Raw genomic sequence first — 18,356 nt, 5'->3', positions numbered from 1 at the left:
ACATTCCAGGCAGATGGTTTAACTACATCACACTTCCATGTCTCCATGTTACAGTAAGGCTAACATTTCTTACCCCTTTCCTACTTTACATAAAATTATGAAGTTTAGGGATATGTTGTCATCACTTGCACTTTGGACTTCTTGGAAAAGCAATTCTATATAAACACACAGTAGAAATGACAGAAAAACACTGTCAGTGTGGTATGTACACAGTATAAAATGGACCAAATTAATTCCTTAGAGCTTGGGACAAAAATAGCCCCTTAGTCTTGCATATTTATTTTTTAATCATGTTGCATATGCCTGTTCTGTGGCTTTCAAGAGCAGTCTGAAAGGGCACTGTGTCTGATAGAATGTGGATTGCAGTAAGAGTTTAGCATTCTTATTTTAGAGGAAACACTGCAATCCAAGATCTGGCCTCTTTCCAGCTTTTGAAAAACCACAAGTCAAAATTTTGTTGCCATATGAGAGTGTTGCATGGAGGGACATTACCTATGAATTTCTATATACTAGAGACTATTCTGTCTTTTGTGGATAAAAAAAAAATTAAGCAATAATTAATCTAAAAAAGAAATGGAAAATTTTATTTGACCCAACCTGAGGATTATAACCCAGGGGACAGTCTCTCAGAGAGCTCTGAGGACTGTTCTGAAGAAGTAAAAGGGGAGGCCAGTATAGGTGTGATTTTGGAGAAGGGGGTACGTGCAACCAAGCACGCATCTTGGTAGAGGTGACTGCTATTTGCGAGGAACAGGTACCTTAGTTAATGGTTTTAGTGCTCCTCTAAGTATGGGAAGATGCAAAACACTGGATTCATAAAATTTTCTCCTGAAAATATCTAACTACCTGAGGGCCGGTTCTGTCAGTTTTCCCTCAGCACAAAAGGCTTCATCCTGATCTTCGCCCTGAATTCCTTTCAGGGTGTTCTGCATAGGTCAGCGACTGCAGTGGCCAATGACTTGTTCCTTGTAGAAATGGACGGTGGGCAGCATTCTTCGTCTTACACTCCCTTCCCTTTTAGTCTTAATTTTGACCAAGGTTTAGGAGGCATTTCGTGAGCACTTTGTCCCACAGCTCTAGGAATGCTCATTCCCAGGTCAGACGAGGATTTGGTTGATAAGCCACTCAGTGTGCTATTACTGGACTAGGCCCTGTTACCAGTGGCCAAAAGCCTCTGGATCACCTGTCTTACATTCCGTTATAGTCCAGGAAATGGTTCCCTCTTGTTGCTTCTTCCCACGTCTAGAGTTACACTATTATAATCATTGATTTTGTAGAACTATATCTTTGATCAATTGTTTCAAGTCGACTAATCATCATTAATTTTATTGGAGGCTCAGTCACACATTTGATAATGCAAGAAACAATAATCCTGTACAATAGGCAGAATACGAGTAATATAGCTAGGAGCATTAACAAGGTCATAAGTATTTAAGTGAAGAGCTTCCACTAGGTGTGGCTCAGTATCCCCCCAGGTCATCTGACCAGTCTGCCAGTCTGCTCTGCATCCATCCCTGTCTTTAAGGGAAATGACATATTGTTATTGTATGTAAAGTTCACTAAAGACATCTGCAGGTACAAGGTGAGTGGTGGGTCACTGTGACCCCTTAAGGATTGACAAAGGAATGTTATCTTCTAAGGAGTTACATGGCTGGCATCCAAAGAACAACTGGCATTTATGGTTGAGCAGGTATTTCTGCCATTGTGGAGTCTAGCTAATGCAGAATGCAGATGCACAATGAATGGTAGAGGGGAGGGAGGAGGCCAAAGGACAGAGAAAAAGGTTTATGCTTAAAGTTTTCTTGGCTTAAAATATGAATTTTATGTCATCTCTTTTATGAAAGATCCAAGAGCCTCTTATAATGACTCAAAAATAATAATAAGGTCACTCTTTTTTCCAGAGTTACCAAAGTGGGCCATCATCTCAGAGTAGGAAATGAAAGGGGCCAGTATGAGATCCAAGTAGTTTTAAAAGGCATGAAGGATATGAAAGTACTTAACACTACTGAACTGTATATTTTTTTTAATGGTTAAGGTGGTTAATTTTATATTATGCATATTTTACCACAATTAAAATGTTTTAAATTTTGTTATGTGTATTTAGCAAAGCAAATTTTATTTTTGTTGTTACTTTTTGGCTTGATCTCAATTTTTTATTTTTTTAAAGGATAGTTACCTTTTTAAAAAAAATTTATTGATTTATTTTTGACTGTGTTGGGTCTTCGTTGCTGCGCGCAGGCTTTCCCTAGTTGTGGCGAGCGGGGGCTACTCTTCCTTGCGGTGCGCGAGCTTCTCAATGCAGTGGCTTCTCTTGTGAAGCACGGGCTCTAGGCGGGTGGGCTTCAGTAGTTGTGGCACGTGGCCTCTAGTTGTGGCGCACAGGCTTAGTTGCTCCGTGACGTGTGGGATCTTCCACGACCAGGGCTCCGAACCCGTGTCCCCTGCACTGGCAGGCGGATTCTTAACCGCTGAGCCACCTGGGAAGCCCGATCTCAATTTTTTAAATTGTAGTATAGTTGATTTACAATATTACATTAATTTCAGGTGTACAGCATAGTGATTCAGTATTTTTGAAGAATATATTCTAAGTTATTACAAGATAATGGCTATAATTCCTTGTGCTATACAGTATATGCTCGTTGCTTATCTATTTTATACACAGTAGTTTGAATCTCTTAATCCCATAGGCCTATCTTGCCCCTCCTCTTCAGTAACAAGTTTGTTTTCTATACCTGTGAGTCTGTTTCTGTTTTGCATATACATTTGTTTGTATTATTTTTTAGATTCCACATATAAGTGATTTCATACAGTATATAATGGAAAAGTGCCAGGTTTCAACAGACAAGAGTCGGGCCTGCCTGTCTCAGCAGAGTCATGAAATGAATTAAATGAATCTCTTAGAACACCGCTGGTGTGGACCATCCTCCGAGGATCTGATGGGCCTCTCTTTTTTTCCGGATAATGAAGACTGCTTTTTTAACAGAAAAGCCAATTTGATATGTTAATTGACATGGCGCAGCATGCGGGATCTTAATTCCCCCACCGGGGATCAAACCCGAGCGCCCTGCAGTGGAGTGCGGATCTTGAACTCCTGGACCGCCAGGGATGTACCGATGCTCCTATATCTTAAGTGTATTTTTCTTATGGTAAAATATGGACAGCATTGTGGGTGGGGAGGACAAGTCTGGGACCAAATGTGGAATTTCCTCTCCTGACCACCCCTCCCCCCCTTGTTTAAGTAGGTCACTGTTATCGGTACCCGCTAGAAGAGACAGGAGTATAGAAGTGGGTGCTAGCATGTCAGTATAAGAGGTGTGTTCCTGTGGTGCATAAGTCCTTCGAGGGTGTATCTTAGGGGTGTGAAAGTGTGTCTGCAAGAGCCCTCCTGGGTGTGTCAAAACATGATTTCATAGGCAGAATGACCCTTAATGTGCAGATTCGGGTGGTGAGAGTAGATTGAATTCAGTCTTAAGCTAAAAGATGAAGTTTGTTGTTTGTTCCCCCTCCCGAAAGACTTCGGCAGTGCCCCCCTGGGATGTGTCTTGGAAAGAACAGGACAGCGGTAGACTAGTCTCTTTTTCTCCCGTCCCCTTGGGCCTTTATGGGGGCTGCGCGGACCTAACACGGGCTGGAAGGAAGAGGCGTAAGTCAACTTCCTCGCCGGCTGCACCCGCGGCGGCCGTGGGCGCGCAGGTCTGCGCATCCCGCCCCCTGGTCGGGAAGGGGCGGAGCCGGGCGGAGCCCGCCCCCCGCGGTCCCCTCTTCCCTGCTGCTCCACTGAGAAGCGCTGGCCTCAGACTCTGCAGCCTGCAGGAAGCCGAGAGCCGGGACCCCGGGCCGGGAGTGCGGGCTGGGCTGAGTGCACGGGCTCGGCCGCCGCTGCCGGTGAGTCCCGGGGCGGGCGGCGCGGAGCGGGGCGGGGCGGGGCGGGAGGCGCGTCAGGACCGGGCTGTGGGGAGACCCCGGGCGCAAGCTCGGGGATGTCAGGCTCGCGACGTTGGGGAGCCCCAGACCCCAGCCCGGAGGAGCGTCGCGATGTGGAGAAACCCGAGCCCGGGGGCGGGGAGTCAGTGCCCCGGGGTTGGGGAGTCCGGGAGCCCTGAGGGCGAGGCGGCGGGTCAGGAAGGCGAAGTTGGGGCGTCCCGAAGCCCGAGCCTGGAGGACTGAGCGGTCAGGATCCTGACGTTGGAGAGGTCCGGAGGGTTGCGGAATGAGGGGTGCCCTGTCGGCATTCTTGGGGCGCCCTCCTCCGGGCGGAGGGGAGCAGAACCCGGGAAGGGAGTGCGGAGAGAGGAAGCCCGAGGCGGGCGGGGCGGGAGGGGAGCCCCGGAAAGCGTAGGGTGGGGCGAGGCGAGTGGCTTCTCCGGGGAAAGATGGAGGGGGCTTCTCCGAGAGGGCGGGCGCGGGAAGCGGAGTCGTGCGGGGAGCCTGGGGTTCTGTTCTGGAGGATAGGGGGTTGGAGGGCCGGAACGCCGCGGCGGAGGTCCGAGGTGGCGGGCTGAGGGGTGCGTCGGGGACTCAGGAAACATCTCGGCCTAGGGGACGCAATCCCCTTGGTGGAATGGGGTCATGGCAATCTCGAGAGGGCACGCACTCGAGAGAGCAAGACGGGCCACCCCAGACGGGGGCAGGTTGGGACCCCGCACCAAGCGAGCTCGGGGAGTGTTGGGACCTTGGGCGGGGGGACCAGGGAGGGGCGAACCTCGCTGACCCCACGCGGGCACCGCAGCGCCCTGTGCGTCTGTGGGCCCTCAGGCACAGACTCACAAAAGGGAGACCCGCGGGCCGGACGGGCTTTTGGTTGCACCTCGTATTTCTGAGCTGGGTTAGAAGTGATTTTGCCCAGGGATCCGATGAGAAGAGTCTGGGCTTAAAAGAACAGCTCTGGAGTGAGTTTTCAAATGTACAGGTAAGCTCTACGTGTGTGTGTGTAATTTTCAGACGCACATGTGCTACTTGCTGCCCCCTCTCCTGTACTCTTGAGAGGCAGTTTCTGAGTAAAAACTGGAAGAAAATCAGGAAGGCGCTCGCATGCACACATGCACACCCGAACCGCCCACAAATGCGTTGCATTCCACAGCCGAGTAAACACGAGGAGTGCTGTACAGTGTTGGATTGTTTCTTTTGGCGAGGGCTCCCTTTACTGGAGTTAATAGGAGTTACCTGCGTGAAAGGTGGACTGCCCTCTTAGGATGTGCACAGCCTATACCCACCCCGGAGCTGCTACACCCTTGAACAAGTCACCCGGCAGGGCACTAGGCGGCTTAGGACCTCAGTGGATGGACATTCTAGAGTCTTTCTGAAGATAAACAAACGACCCGTACCCTGTCTGGTTTGTTTTTTTCTGTTGTTTGTCTTGGGTGCCTGGCTCCCTTTAATTAGTTTAATAATATCGACATATTAACATATCCTGTATGGTTAATTATGTGTTGTAATTAGTTTAATTATTTGATATAACAGCTAATTCTGGAAGACCCAGGGCCCTGGGAATCCTGTTAAGTGGATTTCTCCCTTAGAAGGTTCCTAGGCTTTAAGGGGCAGTGGGTGAGAGATGCCTCCCACTCCCTTTCTTTTCTGCCCTAGATATAGGTCCATCTTCTGATGTACACTGAGATTTGAGCTTCCTGGGAGGACCAAAGATTTTTGGCAACTAGCATATGTTGGGCCCTTTTTTTTTCCCCCTTCATGAAAAGGAAAGCTCTTCAGTAATTATGCAAGTTAGTGGAAGAGTGATCTATTCATTTCACAGGTATCATTTCAGGAGAAGCTTTTCTTTTATTTTCACCAGGGGGTGGTCAGAACCTTGAACCAAAATCTGCATTATTATTATTGCGTTAGCATATTTATCCACTTGGACGTAGAGCTAGCTGATTCTTCCAATTCTTTATCCAAATGTTAGGATAAATACGCCAGTATTTATACATTCAAATAAATGCATGTTTCTCCCCTTCAGAAGCCTCGGCTTGGCCAGCTGTGTACTAATTCTAGTGATGCTGTCATTGCTGAGAATAATTTTGGAGCTCCTGCTTTGGAGTTGCCTTCAGAGCTGGCAACACGGTGACTGAATTGCCTCTGTGATGGCAAACCTTCTGAAGCTGGGAAACAGCCAAGCACTGTGTGGAGCCAACTGTGGTGGAGAATCGGGGTTGTAATAGGAAGTATGTCCATTAAGGTAATGAAAGTCTTCTTGAAGGACTAGCAGGTCTACAGGGGTCATCCAGTAAAGAGTATATGTATGTGTTTAGGATTGTAAAGCAGTTGCTGTGAAATGCAACCTTCATTTGGATGTTCGTGCTCTGGCATGTGTGTAAAAAACTGGCCCTATAGTACCTTGCTATACCTTATGGCTTATTGGGCTGGAGAAAATAAGCCTTTCTTTTCCCCTTCCATGTACTCTTTACCAGGCAGTTTCCATCCCTTTGCATTTTTACAGAAAGCAAGATGAACAAAAGACTTGTTTTTTCAGAAAAAAATGTAGTCAGAAAGTCACTTACCCCATGGGTCATTAATGCCTGGTACCTGAGTTTTTATGTGAAGGAATCTATATAGAATCAAGCGGAAGAGAATGATTTCTGAAAATCCATTTCAGTTTTGTGATTCCATAGCACACAGCGTGAAAAATTAACATATCCTTTTTCTTCCATTGGTTCCATAAATTCCCAATTTTTTTTCAGGTTGTTAACCCAAAGCTTCATATAGCCATGGCTTGAATCTTGATTTAGCTGTGATCTTGGACAAGTTATTCATCTCTTTTGGCCTCAGTTTTTCTACCCTAAAATGAAGATATAGTGAGTAGGTACCTCATGGGACTGTGATGAAGATGAAATAAGATTATGCATATAGAGCCCTGAGATCAGTGCCCCATACATAAAGTCTTGCTCTTTGTGTTATTAATAGTGCTTATTGATAGTTATGTATTAAAATTCCTTTTAAGCCATGTAGAAATTTATCATTTCCAAGTAATGACATTCCCTTTGGCTGGGCTTTGCAAATCAACATGTCAATGAGAACACCTGGTTTTTACTCTCCTAGCCTCTCAGGAGTTTTTAAACAGTCACCTTTACTGCAACCAGAGCTAGGCTACTTTATTTTGAATTCTGATATTTTAAAAAACGAACAGTCCTGTTTTGATTGTGTGTTAGGTATAAGAGTTTGGTCAAAAGCTGAAGGAAAATTGTTTAAAAGCTTCTCCTATAATTTTTTCCCTTGATCCAATAAAATATTATTCTAACGACGTAGCTATAGTTTTCTTGGCATATATTGAAAGGGATGATTCTGGGGAACGTTTGTTTCAGTTAAACTGGAGTTTTGTTCTGCTTTTTTTAAATGATAGGGAGGAAGAACCTGGCACTATGTTCTCAGCTCTTCCATAAATATCGACTTTAATCTTTTGCAGATTTATGAATTTTATTAAAAATACTTGCATACAAATAATTTTATCATAATTTTTAATCCAATGGTTCGGGGTTACTATGAAATAGAGGTTTCATGGAATGTTCGACATTTAGTGAGAGTTCTCTGCATTTCAGCAAAGTTTGTTCAGGAGACAGAGGTATAAGAAACAGATTTCTTCCTCCAGAAGTTCACATAATGTGCTCTCTTAGGACAATGCATTAGCAAGAGTATTTTTTCTCCTAATGGCTTATAGGGCTAAGGATTAATATGGATTTCACTGCATGTTCTTTTCCCTCAATTTCTTGGAGAAGGTTAAATATATAGATCTCTCAATAGTGTTCATATTTTTTGACGTAGATTAGATCCTGCTATGCACTCACATGCCATAAAAGGAGATAAGGGCTCTAAAAGTATTTAGTGAATTGTAAAGTGATACACAGTCTGCCTTCCCTGTGGGGGCTGGATGGGGGGGGCGCTCTGCATCCTCAGATTCAACCAACTGTGGATGGAAATGTCAAAAAAATTAATCCATAGTCGGGGATATATGTATATGTGTAGCTGATTCACTTTGTTATAAAGCAGAAAGTAACACACCATTATAAAGCAATTATATTCCAATAAAGATGTTAAAAAAAATTAATCCATAGTCAATCTGAGAAAGAAATGGAAAATCTTTATTTGAGCCAACCTGAGGATTATAACCCAGGGGACAATCTCTTAGAGAGCTCTGAGGACTGTTCCAAAGAGGTAAAGGGGGAGGCCAGTATAGGTGTGATTTTGGAGAAGGGGGTACGTGCAACCAAGCACGCATCTTGGTAGAGGTGACTGCTATTTGCGAGGAACAGGTACCTTAGTTAATGGTTTTAGTGCTCCTCTAAGTATGGGAAGATGCAAAACACTGGATTCATAAAATCTTTTCCCGAAAATATCTAACTACCTGAGGGCCGGTTCTGTCAGTTTTCCCGCAGCACAAAAGGCTTCCTCCTGATCTTCGCCCTGAATTCCTTTCAGGGTGTTCTGCATAGGTCAGCGACTGCAGTGGCCAATGACTTGTTCCTTGTAGAAATGGACGGTGGGCAGCATTCTTCGTCTTACACTCCCTTCCCTTTTAGTCTTAATTTTGATCAAGGCTTAGGAGGCATTTCGTGAGCACTTTGTCCCACAGCTCTAGGAATGCTCATTCCCAGGTCAGACGAGGATTTGGTTGATAAGCCACTCAGTGTGCTATTACTGGACTAGGCCCTGTTACCAGTGGCCAAAAGCCTCTGGATCACCTGTCTTACATTCCGTTATAGTCCAGGAAATGGTTCCCTCTTGTTGCTTCTTCCCACATCTAGAGTTACACTATTATAATCATTGATTTTGTAGAACTATATCTTTGATCAGTCGTTTCAAGTTGACTAATCATCATTAATTTTGTTGGAGGCTCAGTCACACATTTGGTCATGCAAGAAGCAATAATCCTGTACAATAGGCAGAATACAAGTAATATAGCTAGTAACATTAACAAGGTCATAAGTATTTAAGTGAAGAGCTTTCATTAGGTGTGGCCCAGTATCTCCCCAGGTCATCTCAGCAGTCTGTTCTGCATTAATTGCTGTCTTTAAGGGAAATGATATCTTGGTATTGTATATAAAGCTCCCCAAAGATGTCTGCAGGTATAAGGTGAGGGTGTGTTATTATGACCCCTTAAGGATTGACAAAGGAATGTTATCTTCTAAAGAGTTAGGTGGCAGTCAGAAGAACAATTGATCTTTATGTTTGAACAGGTGTTTCTGCCACTGGCGAGTCCGGTTAATGCATAATGCAGATGCACTATGCACGGTAGAGGGGAGGGAGGAGGCCAAAGGGCAGAGAAAAATTTCATGTTTAAAATTTTCTTGTCTTGCCTTAAACTGTGAATTGAAATAAACATCGGAAAATATTTAGGAAAAAAATTCCGGAAAATTCCAAAAAACAAAACTTGAATATGCCATGCTCAGGCAACTACTTATGTAGCATTTACTTTACATAGCATCTACATTGTATTTACAATTATTTTCATAACATTTACATTGTATTAGGTGTTATAAGTAATCTAGAGATGTTTTAAAGTATATGGGAGAATGTGGGTTGGTTACATGCAAATACTATGCCATTGTGTATAATGGACTTGAGCATCCACAGATTTTGGTATCTGAGGAGGGTCCTGGAACCAATCCCCCACAGATACTGAGGGATCACTGTATAACCATAGGATAGGGGGCTATTATTGTTGTTCCATACTTTCCCAGAGTGTTCTGATTATCACCTCCATAGCGGTGTTTGGCCCTTGCTCTCTCTCTCTTCTGAATGGTGGTTTACACCCAGAAAACAATACAGCAGCGTGGTTTAGACTAGAGCAGTGGTTCTTAGTAAAGAGCAGTGGCTGTGTTTTTGCATCCTCCCGCCCCGCAACCCACCAGGACATTTGGCAATGTCTGGAGATGTTTTTGATTTTCACAGCTGGGAAGAGGAGAGATGTTATTGACATCTAATGGGTAGAGGCCAGAGATTCTGCTAGGTATAGTATAATGCACAGGACATCCCCTTACAACAAAGACTTTTCCAGCCCCAAATGTCAGTAGCGCTGAGAGACCCTAGACTAGAGCAAGGGACCTGGAGTGGGGGCCAACCTGGGTTAGCATCCTGGAACAACCCTGAGTGAGTTCCTTAACCTGAGTGTCTATGAAATGCAAGTCTGAAGTGCTATTGTGGAATAGGTGAGATGGTGTATACAAAGTACTTAGCTCACAGAGGTGCCCCGTAAATGGTAACTCTTAGTATTATGTCTGGTTGGTAAATCCAGGGACTATGCTTTAAATAGACAGCTTTGGCTTTTGAACCCATTGTGTACAGAACCAAGTCAGGTTTCATTTTTCTTTTTCTATAAATTTATTTATTTATTTATCTTTGGCTGTGTTGAGTCTTTGTTGCTGCATGCGGGCTTTCTCTAGTTTCAGCTAGCGGGGGCTTCTTCGTTGAGGTGTGCGAGCTTCTTATTCCCGTGGCTTCACTTGTTTTGGAGCACCAGCTCTAGGCGTGTGGGCCTCAGTAGTTGTGGCACGTGGCCTCAGTAGTCGTGGCTCGCAGGCTTCAGAGCGCAGGCTCAGTAGTTGTGGCACATGGACTTAGTTGCTCCGTGGCATGTGGGATCTTCCCAGACCAGGGCTCTAACGCGTGACTGCTGCATTGGCAAATGGATTCTCAACCACTGCGCCACCAGGGAAGCCCTGCTGGACAGTTTTCAAAGTGCTTTTATATACCTTGTCAGATACAACTTTTGCAACCACCCTGTGAGGCATGGAAGGCAGATACCATATTGATTTTTTTTTTTTTTTTTTTTTTTACAGATGAAGGAAACTTGGGGCTGGAGATGGTAAGAAATTTGTCAAAGTCACAGTGAGAAAAGGGCAAAAACAGGGACTCAAACCCAGGTTGAGTAGCTTCCGATTACTGCTACAGGGCTCCATCCACCACACCTTTCTGTCTCTTCTGATGTAGATGGAGCATGAACTTGATGCAACTTCAAATAATACATCAAAATAATAACTATTGACTGAACATCTACTGATGTCAGGAAATGTACAGTTGACCCTTGAGCAACCTGGGGGTTAGGAGTGCCAACCTCATGTGTGGCCTGGGTAGTCCTGGCTGAGAAGGAACCTGAACAGTGACCCTGTGGAGTGAGATTTGATGGACTTCTGGGAAGTGGTCTGAGAAGCAAAGGATATCTTGTTCGTTCATCCGTTTGTTTGTTCATTCATTCATCAGTATTAAGGGCTTACCAGGGCCAGGGTCTATGCTGAACACGGGGTAAAGATGGAATGTTGAACCCAAATGCAGTCCCTGCCCCTACAGAGGTGACAGTTTGGAGTTGAGTTGTAGGGAGGATGTTTTGCTTCAGAGGTAGGTGGGGAAAGGATTCCTCAAGGCTTTTTCATACCTGTGCACAGAGCTGAAGCGAAGCTCAGGCCATGTGTAAGTAGAAGGTGCTGGTTGGCTGTACTCAGGTGCTTAGAGTGGAAGAATAAGACCTCATGTTATGGGGATATATGTACATGTATAGCTGATTCACTTTGTTATAAAGCAGAAGCTAACACACCATTGTAAAGCAATTATACTCCAATAAAGATGTTTAAAAAATAATTAATTAAAAAAGAAAAAAAAGACCTCATGTTATCCCACATGACATTCAGAACCCCAATTCCCCAAAGGTGGGGAACCGCCCTCTGCTGGAAGTCACCTGGGTTGGACAATCAGGTTGAGTAAAGCCTGGGGCTTAGGGAAGTCTTTCGTCCTCAGCGTGTCTGGAAGGGTACAAGCTCCAAGCCATCTAGATTGCTAATAAACTGACCCTGTTGTCTTATGTGACGAAGACTCCATACTATAGCAGAGCAGGGCTTGTTGAATGAGTGAATTAATAATAATTATAATAAATGTTAGTCTATGATAGAGGTAATGGGAGACTTCAAGATTTCGAGACGAACACACCCAGAGAAGAACCGAGCTCTCCCCCCTTTCCAGGCTGAGCTGGTTCCTGGGACTGTAAGAACCTAAAGGAGATCAGAGCTAGGGTTATTGATTTAAGAGGTTTTTGTTGGTCTTGAGACACTAGCATTAAGGGCATCTTAGGGTGATGTAGTCCAAGATTAAGAAAAGCAAAGAAGAAAAAAAAACCCTCAATTCTTAAGGAATAGATAATTTGTTGCTTTTCACCAGTAGCTTGAAACTATGTATTTGCCCTATTCTTGCACCTGCTCTTTGGAGTCTGAGAGAATTTCCCAAGAGGTTCAAGATAAGTCTACAGTCTAGAAACTGGAGAAGGGCTACCCTTACCCAAACCACTTGAAGATGGAATGAAAATACACATACTCCGCTGAATATTGCCTGTAGATCGTACTTTTGTGAGAAATGAAACTTTGTTGGTGAAAACTATCTTCTCATTTTCCTTTTAGACTCAAATTGGTTGTATAAAATATGGGAGAAAAAGGAGGAGGATGTGAAATCAATGATGAGTGTAGTGGCTCTTGAATTAGGAAATTTATATTCTCCCTGGTGTATTTCACTCCGTCCAAAGAATTCATTCCAGGAGTCTCATCTTAGCTTTTCTATTCCTGCACTTAAGCAAGATAAGGGCATCAATATTGTTCTCTTGAGTTGCCAGGAAGCCTGAGCACTTCATAAAGTAGCATTAGTCAGTTTCATGCATGGGCTAATGCTTGGGTTGGAATTGGCTGCAGTGGTAGAATGTCACCCAAACAGACAGGTTCAGGTAAAGCACCAAGAATTTCATTGAAACTGGGCAGCATTTCAGGCAGGTAGAAACTGGTTCATCAAATCTCATTGTGGCAAAGAGGTTCAGGTTAATTCATGAAGTACGTGCACAGTTTTGTCCCATGAAAGAAAAAAAAAACTATTTATAATTATGTGGCTGTGATATGTCTTATGGCCTGGAGGACCATTGTGTCTAGATATATTGACCTAATTCCAAAGGGGGTAATGATAATACACCCACGTGTGCATGAAGGCATACAGAAACATAAAATACCTACTGTGTATTGAACAATTCCTGTGTGTCAGGCATTGTGCAATGCGCTTTTTTTTTTTTAACCTTATCTCTACTCCCCGAAACAAGTTTAGGAGAGAGAGATCCCAGTTTACCAATGAGAAAAAGAAATGAAGTGGCTTGCTCAAGGCCACTACAGTTAGTAAGTATCAGAGCTGGTTACAGATTCCTCATTTCTGAGAGGGCCTGGGGCAGATGAGTTTGGGTTTAATAAAGGGCTCCCTTACAGTGCATCTGTAACCTGGAATGGGTCCAGGGTGGGATTTCCTGTCCGCCCAGCTCATCACCCTATTTAAGGGATTCCGGAAGCTCGGAGTTACTAAATTTATATATGTGGTTCCCTGAACCTATTGAAAGCATAGGCTCAGGGGGGCAGGGGCTGGGGGTAGTGCGTTGAGCCCGTCTTCATGATTTCATATGCCTACAAAACCACATACTGTATATGTGTGTCAAACAGCTGCACAGACCATTAAAACTTGAAAGTCCTTTGCTTTAGGCTGCGGTGATAGTAGCTTCATTTGGAGCCACCTGCCAGCTCATCTAAACTCTGGCCTGTGATTAGGTGTATCTGGCTGAAAGATACAGGGTGATGAATCATTTAATGGATGTTGTTGATTTAGAAAACTTTCAAAGCATGGAGAACTTATAATAATCACTTTAAAACAGGTTTCATGGGACTTCCCTGGTGGTCCAGTCTTAAGACCCTGCGCTTCCACTGCTGGGGCACAGGTTTGATCTCTGGTCAGGGAACTAAGATCCTACATGCCTCACAGTTTGGCCAAAAAAAAAAAAACAAAAAAAAAAAAAACAGGTTTGATGATGAAAAGATTGGGCAATAATGGATGGCCTAGAGTGACAGTGAAGTTCTCAGTTGCAACCCCCTGACCCCCCATCTTGCTGGCCCCAGAGCCAACTCATGTCTCTAGAGAGGCAAGCTGTGATCCTGGTTCCTTTTGAACGTAGAAATGACAGCTTCAAGACCCTCTCTGATCTAGGACAGATTGCATTAGTTGAGCACATGTTGTGTGCTAGCAGTTTTACCTGTATTATCTTCTCTCTCTCTTAAACTTTCTATTATAGAATATTTCAGACAGACAGAGGTGCACAGAATAGTAGAATACACCTCCATGTGCCCATCCCCAACTTCAACAATTACCAACTCATGGCCAACTTCTCTACATACACCTTACCTCCAAATGATTTTGAAGCAAACCCAAGCCACCATTTCATGATTTGGGAGCATTTCAGAATGCATTTCTAAAAGATGAGGGCTCTTTTATCATAATTCTTTAAACATGACAACAACCCTATTAGGTACCACTCTATCCTTATTTTATAGGTAAAGACAGTGAGACACAAGGAGGTTAAATTATTTGCCCAAGGCCATCCAAGGCAGAGTCAGGATTCAAACCCAAGTTGCCTAACTCCAAAGCCTGTCCTGTTAACCACCACACTGTGTTAAGGTAGCCATTAGACCCCTCTGCTCTAGCTAATCCTACACTGTGGAATTGGATCCTGGAAGCAGGAAAATAAACTCCCAGGGACAACACTATTGATTTCTGTGAATTCAACCACCCAGTCATTGCTGCAAGCAGGGTATATTTAGGTTCACAGGGTTAGAATGGCTGTGAAAGTCTTAGACTTGTCATCTCAAGGAATGAAAGGACTGGCCTGAAATATTAATGGATCCTCTTTGGGCAGCAAATCTGACAAAGCAGTCAAACCCTTATCGTGCTAGTGTTTGAAAGGGTGGAGAAACCCACAATGAAAAGGACTTCACAGAGAATATGACTGTCGTGCTCTGGCTGCCAAGGGAAGTAAAAGGTTTCTTTTAAAATGAATTTTCCTCTGGTTTTCTCTCTTGGCAGAAGGAATCATAGTCTTCCCACTGAGTCTTTTCAGTTCATTTCTAGCACAGCTAATTGTGTTTATTTGTCTCCAGAATCACATGTCTGCCTCCTCTCCCTGGCCTTTCCTTAAGGTATCTTGCCTGCTGTGTACTACGGTTGCTGCCAAAAAACGTTCCCCTCACCTGGGAGCGGTTGGCTGACAACACAGAGTAGATGTTGGGAGGCCACCTGTCTCTCCAGAGATCTGCCCTGGCCTCAGGCGTCCCAGCCCACCTCAGGGTGGGGATTATATAAGCTGGTGGGGAAAGGAACCGTGTCATTTGCCTTGTGGCTACCCTTTTGGCCCATCAGGGTTAAGAACAGAGCAGAAAACACATGAATACTATTGATTGGCTGATCAAGGAGCTTTGCTAGTTCAAGTTCAAGAAATTGATTCTCCATTTTTTCCTATCAAAACAAGCATCACACTGACTTTTCTGTTTAATACTTTTCCTTTGGCTTTGGGAATCGCTGACTTTTAAGTGATTCTCAAACCTCAGTTTCTTTTCTTACCCGCTTCCCCATGAAGTCCAATCACAGAAGCCATGTAATCACTGGAGGACTACCCAGCCCTTCTTAATCCTCTCTCCTGTGAAGCACTAAATGGTGGTCCTTGTCAGGGTGCAGGTGAGGACGAGCCTAGAAATTCCACCTTTGACTCTCTCTGGGAACACCATGAGACCACTTTATCAGACGGTAACAATTTCTGGGTCCGTGAGGACCTCAGCCTGTGTCTTTTTCAGGGAACATCTGTTTTCCTTAAACCTTTGCTGTTGCAAATCTTCAAAATTATTTATTTATTTATTTATTTATTTTGGCTGCACCAGGTCTTAGTTGTGGCACGTGGGATCTTTTTTTTTTTTTTTAAAGTTGCGGCATGTGGACTTCTTAGTTGCAGCATGCGGGTTTCTTAGTTGGAGCATGCATGTGGGATCTAGTTTCCCGACCAGGGATCAAACCTAGGCCCCGCATTGGGAGCACAGAGTTTTACCCACTGGACCACCAGGGAGGTCCCTGAAATAATTTTTTATGATTGCTGGGACTTCTACTTTTTGAAAACTAAGGAAAATAGTAGACTGTGAGTTGCTAGCTCTTCATCATAGAGTCAGCTCAGGGATGGCAAATACATGGCTTTGTGCCACGGCCCCCTTCTGAGCCTGGTGTCCCCCAGGAGCAGTGGCAGACTTGTACATCGATCACAGCATCTTCTCTGGAGCTCGCCGGGGCCTGAATGCCTCTCAGTGCGGGACCCCAGGAAGCCAGTTACCAAGAGTGTGGCCTAGGGTTGACACCTCTGTGCCCTTTCCTAAGTAAGTGGTCTTTAAAGCCCTTCCCACACTAAAATCTCTTGAGCCTTTCTGCCTGTGGTCACATTGGGTCCCTAACAGCAAGGGGCCAGCTCTCTCCTCTTTCACCAAGAATCAGATTAAAGGGGGATGTGTCACCACTCAGGCATGCTAAACCCTTTCTGGAAAGCAGATGATGGGGAAAATGTTTTAAACATTGATGGTTCACGGAGGAATTGGAGGTCGTGACTCTTCCTTTCCAACCCATAGTGGGTTTGTAGATTGGGTTTGTAATTTGGTTGGTGAGTCAGTAAGACTAATTAAAGTCATCCTTTTTATGGAGAACCAGAATGTTTAATGCCCAGGGGGAATATAAAGGAAATGGGAGCCCAAAGCCTGTCCTTTAGGAGTTCCTAATCTGGTAGAGCAGTTGTATTAAGTTGAATTTAGATTCAGTGTAGTTTAATGAGATGCAAGGAGAAATGTAGTGCCTGGTTATAATTAACTCACTCTCAGCTGACTAACATCCGTTTGAAGACATTTGGAGGGCATTAAGATAATGCCTGTGAAGCAACAGGACTTCCTTGACAGAAGATGCTATAAGTATTTATGACCATATTGTAGATAATGTACAGGGCTGTAAGGAATGGTTTGGGCCCATCTGTAGTCACCAGAAATTGTTACCCTCTGATAAGCTGGTCAGGCAGAAGCTGCAAGGGCTGCTGCAGGCCTGGCTGTCTCCAGGATGGTTAACAGAGGATGCCGAGCTGCTGTCTGGGAGGTTAAGATCAGGCTGGTGTGCGTGAGTGTGGTTTTCTCTTGCTTTAATCAACAGTACATTCTTTTACAAGAAAACGTCAAGAAAAGTCTTTTCGCAAGAAAAAGCTCATCTTGGAGTGCTCTGACTTACCAGCAAGGACCGGCAGAGGCACTTTTTCCATTTCAGAAATCTCAACAGTATAGTGAGGGCAGAGGAAGGGAGAGGGGGAAAACCGTATAGGTCAAAGAACGCATTAGATTGACCAAGTATTCTAAAGGTATTTTTCAAAAAATCAGGTTAGATTTAGAATCCCTTTCCTAAGTGTGTACTTTTTTTTTTTTTGCGGCCTCTCACTGTTGTGGCCTCTCCCGTTGCGGAGCACAGGCTCCGGACGCGCAGGCTCAGCGGCCATGGCTCACGGGCCCAGCCGCTCCGCAGCATGTGGGATCTTCCCGGACCGGGGCACGAACCCGTGTCCCCTGCATCGGCAGGCGGACTCTCAACCACTGCGCCACCAGGAAGGCCCCTGGCTTACTATTATTCTTTACTTTCTCCATCTTTTAGGACATCATATAAAATAAGCCAAAAAAACATCATTTGCTGTTGTTATTCAGGAACGTCCAAAGTATTTGAATTCTCTGGTGTGGATAAGTGGCCTGTGAGGCTGAAATAGCGAGCTGGGGAATAATTGCAACTTTTCAGTAGATACTACAATCCTTTGTGGAAGGGAGCACTGGGGCAGTGGAACTGCAAGTACTGTGCTGACCTTGAACTTTTCTCGTAACAATAAGTGCTTGTCTCTTCCCAAGACCATATGATCTGTGGAACTTGCTGGAATAGCTTCTGGCTGGTACTGTGTCTTTTGTTTTCTACCGGCACCCTGGGACTTGAGAACACACTCTTTGGAGTTTAAAAGCATCTTATTTGAATGCTGACTTGATGGTGAGCTTATATAATTGGCTATTAGACACTGAATAAGCTTAAAACTTGGAAGTGACACTTTTTGGACCTGTAGTCATCTTGTCTTAGGCTTGTAATGACATTCTTTTTTTTTTTTCCTTCAACTTTAATTCAGAAATATCAAATTGTTGGCCTTTAATATTCTAAGTTTACAGATGGCGCTACTGGTGCCAGAAGGATTGTGGTTTATTTTTAAGTATGTGATTCATTTAATTTGAGGAGAGTAGGATTTGGGCCTGCTGCCTTGCAGCTCACTTTACCTCCAAGATCAATACAACTTCAAAGAAGGAGAAGTCTGTTTCTTAATGGTGTTTATAATGGCTGTGGCTTGTTGATATTAATGACCGAGTATCTACTTCAGGGTAGCTTTGATTAATCAAAGTCTTCACTTAAACTAATATTTACTGACATATTCTACTTTGAAGACAAAAACATCAAAACACAAGAAAATAAAGTCCTGTTAGAACTTTTATTTAAGA

At 44.2% G+C, this 18,356-nt stretch overlaps 1 protein-coding gene across 9 annotated transcripts in view; it reads left to right on the top strand.

Annotated features, from left to right (window-relative positions):
- Positions 1 to 3,748: 3,748 nt before the first annotated feature.
- PAQR8 (progestin and adipoQ receptor family member 8) overlaps positions 3,749 to 18,356 on the top strand; it is a 37,801-nt gene continuing 23,193 nt past the window's right edge. The window contains exons 1-2 of one of the 9 annotated variants that reach the window (XM_067752712.1): positions 3,780 to 3,885; positions 5,954 to 6,172. Coding sequence is in view for 5 of the 9 variants with exons in the window: in XM_067752707.1 (XP_067608808.1) it covers positions 4,562 to 4,909; positions 10,767 to 10,792 (374 nt within the window). In the remaining 4 variants the exon portion in view is untranslated. Of the gene's footprint in view, positions 3,886 to 3,964; positions 4,194 to 4,257; positions 4,910 to 5,953; positions 6,173 to 10,766; positions 10,793 to 18,356 lie in introns of those variants that run through there. The other 8 variants (XM_067752709.1, XM_067752708.1, XM_067752707.1 and 5 more) reach the window with 8 other exon arrangements.

This window comes from Pseudorca crassidens, chromosome 10 (assembly GCF_039906515.1).
Source record: "Pseudorca crassidens isolate mPseCra1 chromosome 10, mPseCra1.hap1, whole genome shotgun sequence".
Taxonomy (NCBI): domain Eukaryota; kingdom Metazoa; phylum Chordata; class Mammalia; order Artiodactyla; family Delphinidae; genus Pseudorca; species Pseudorca crassidens.
This window is presented reverse-complemented; position numbering and strand designations above follow the sequence as displayed.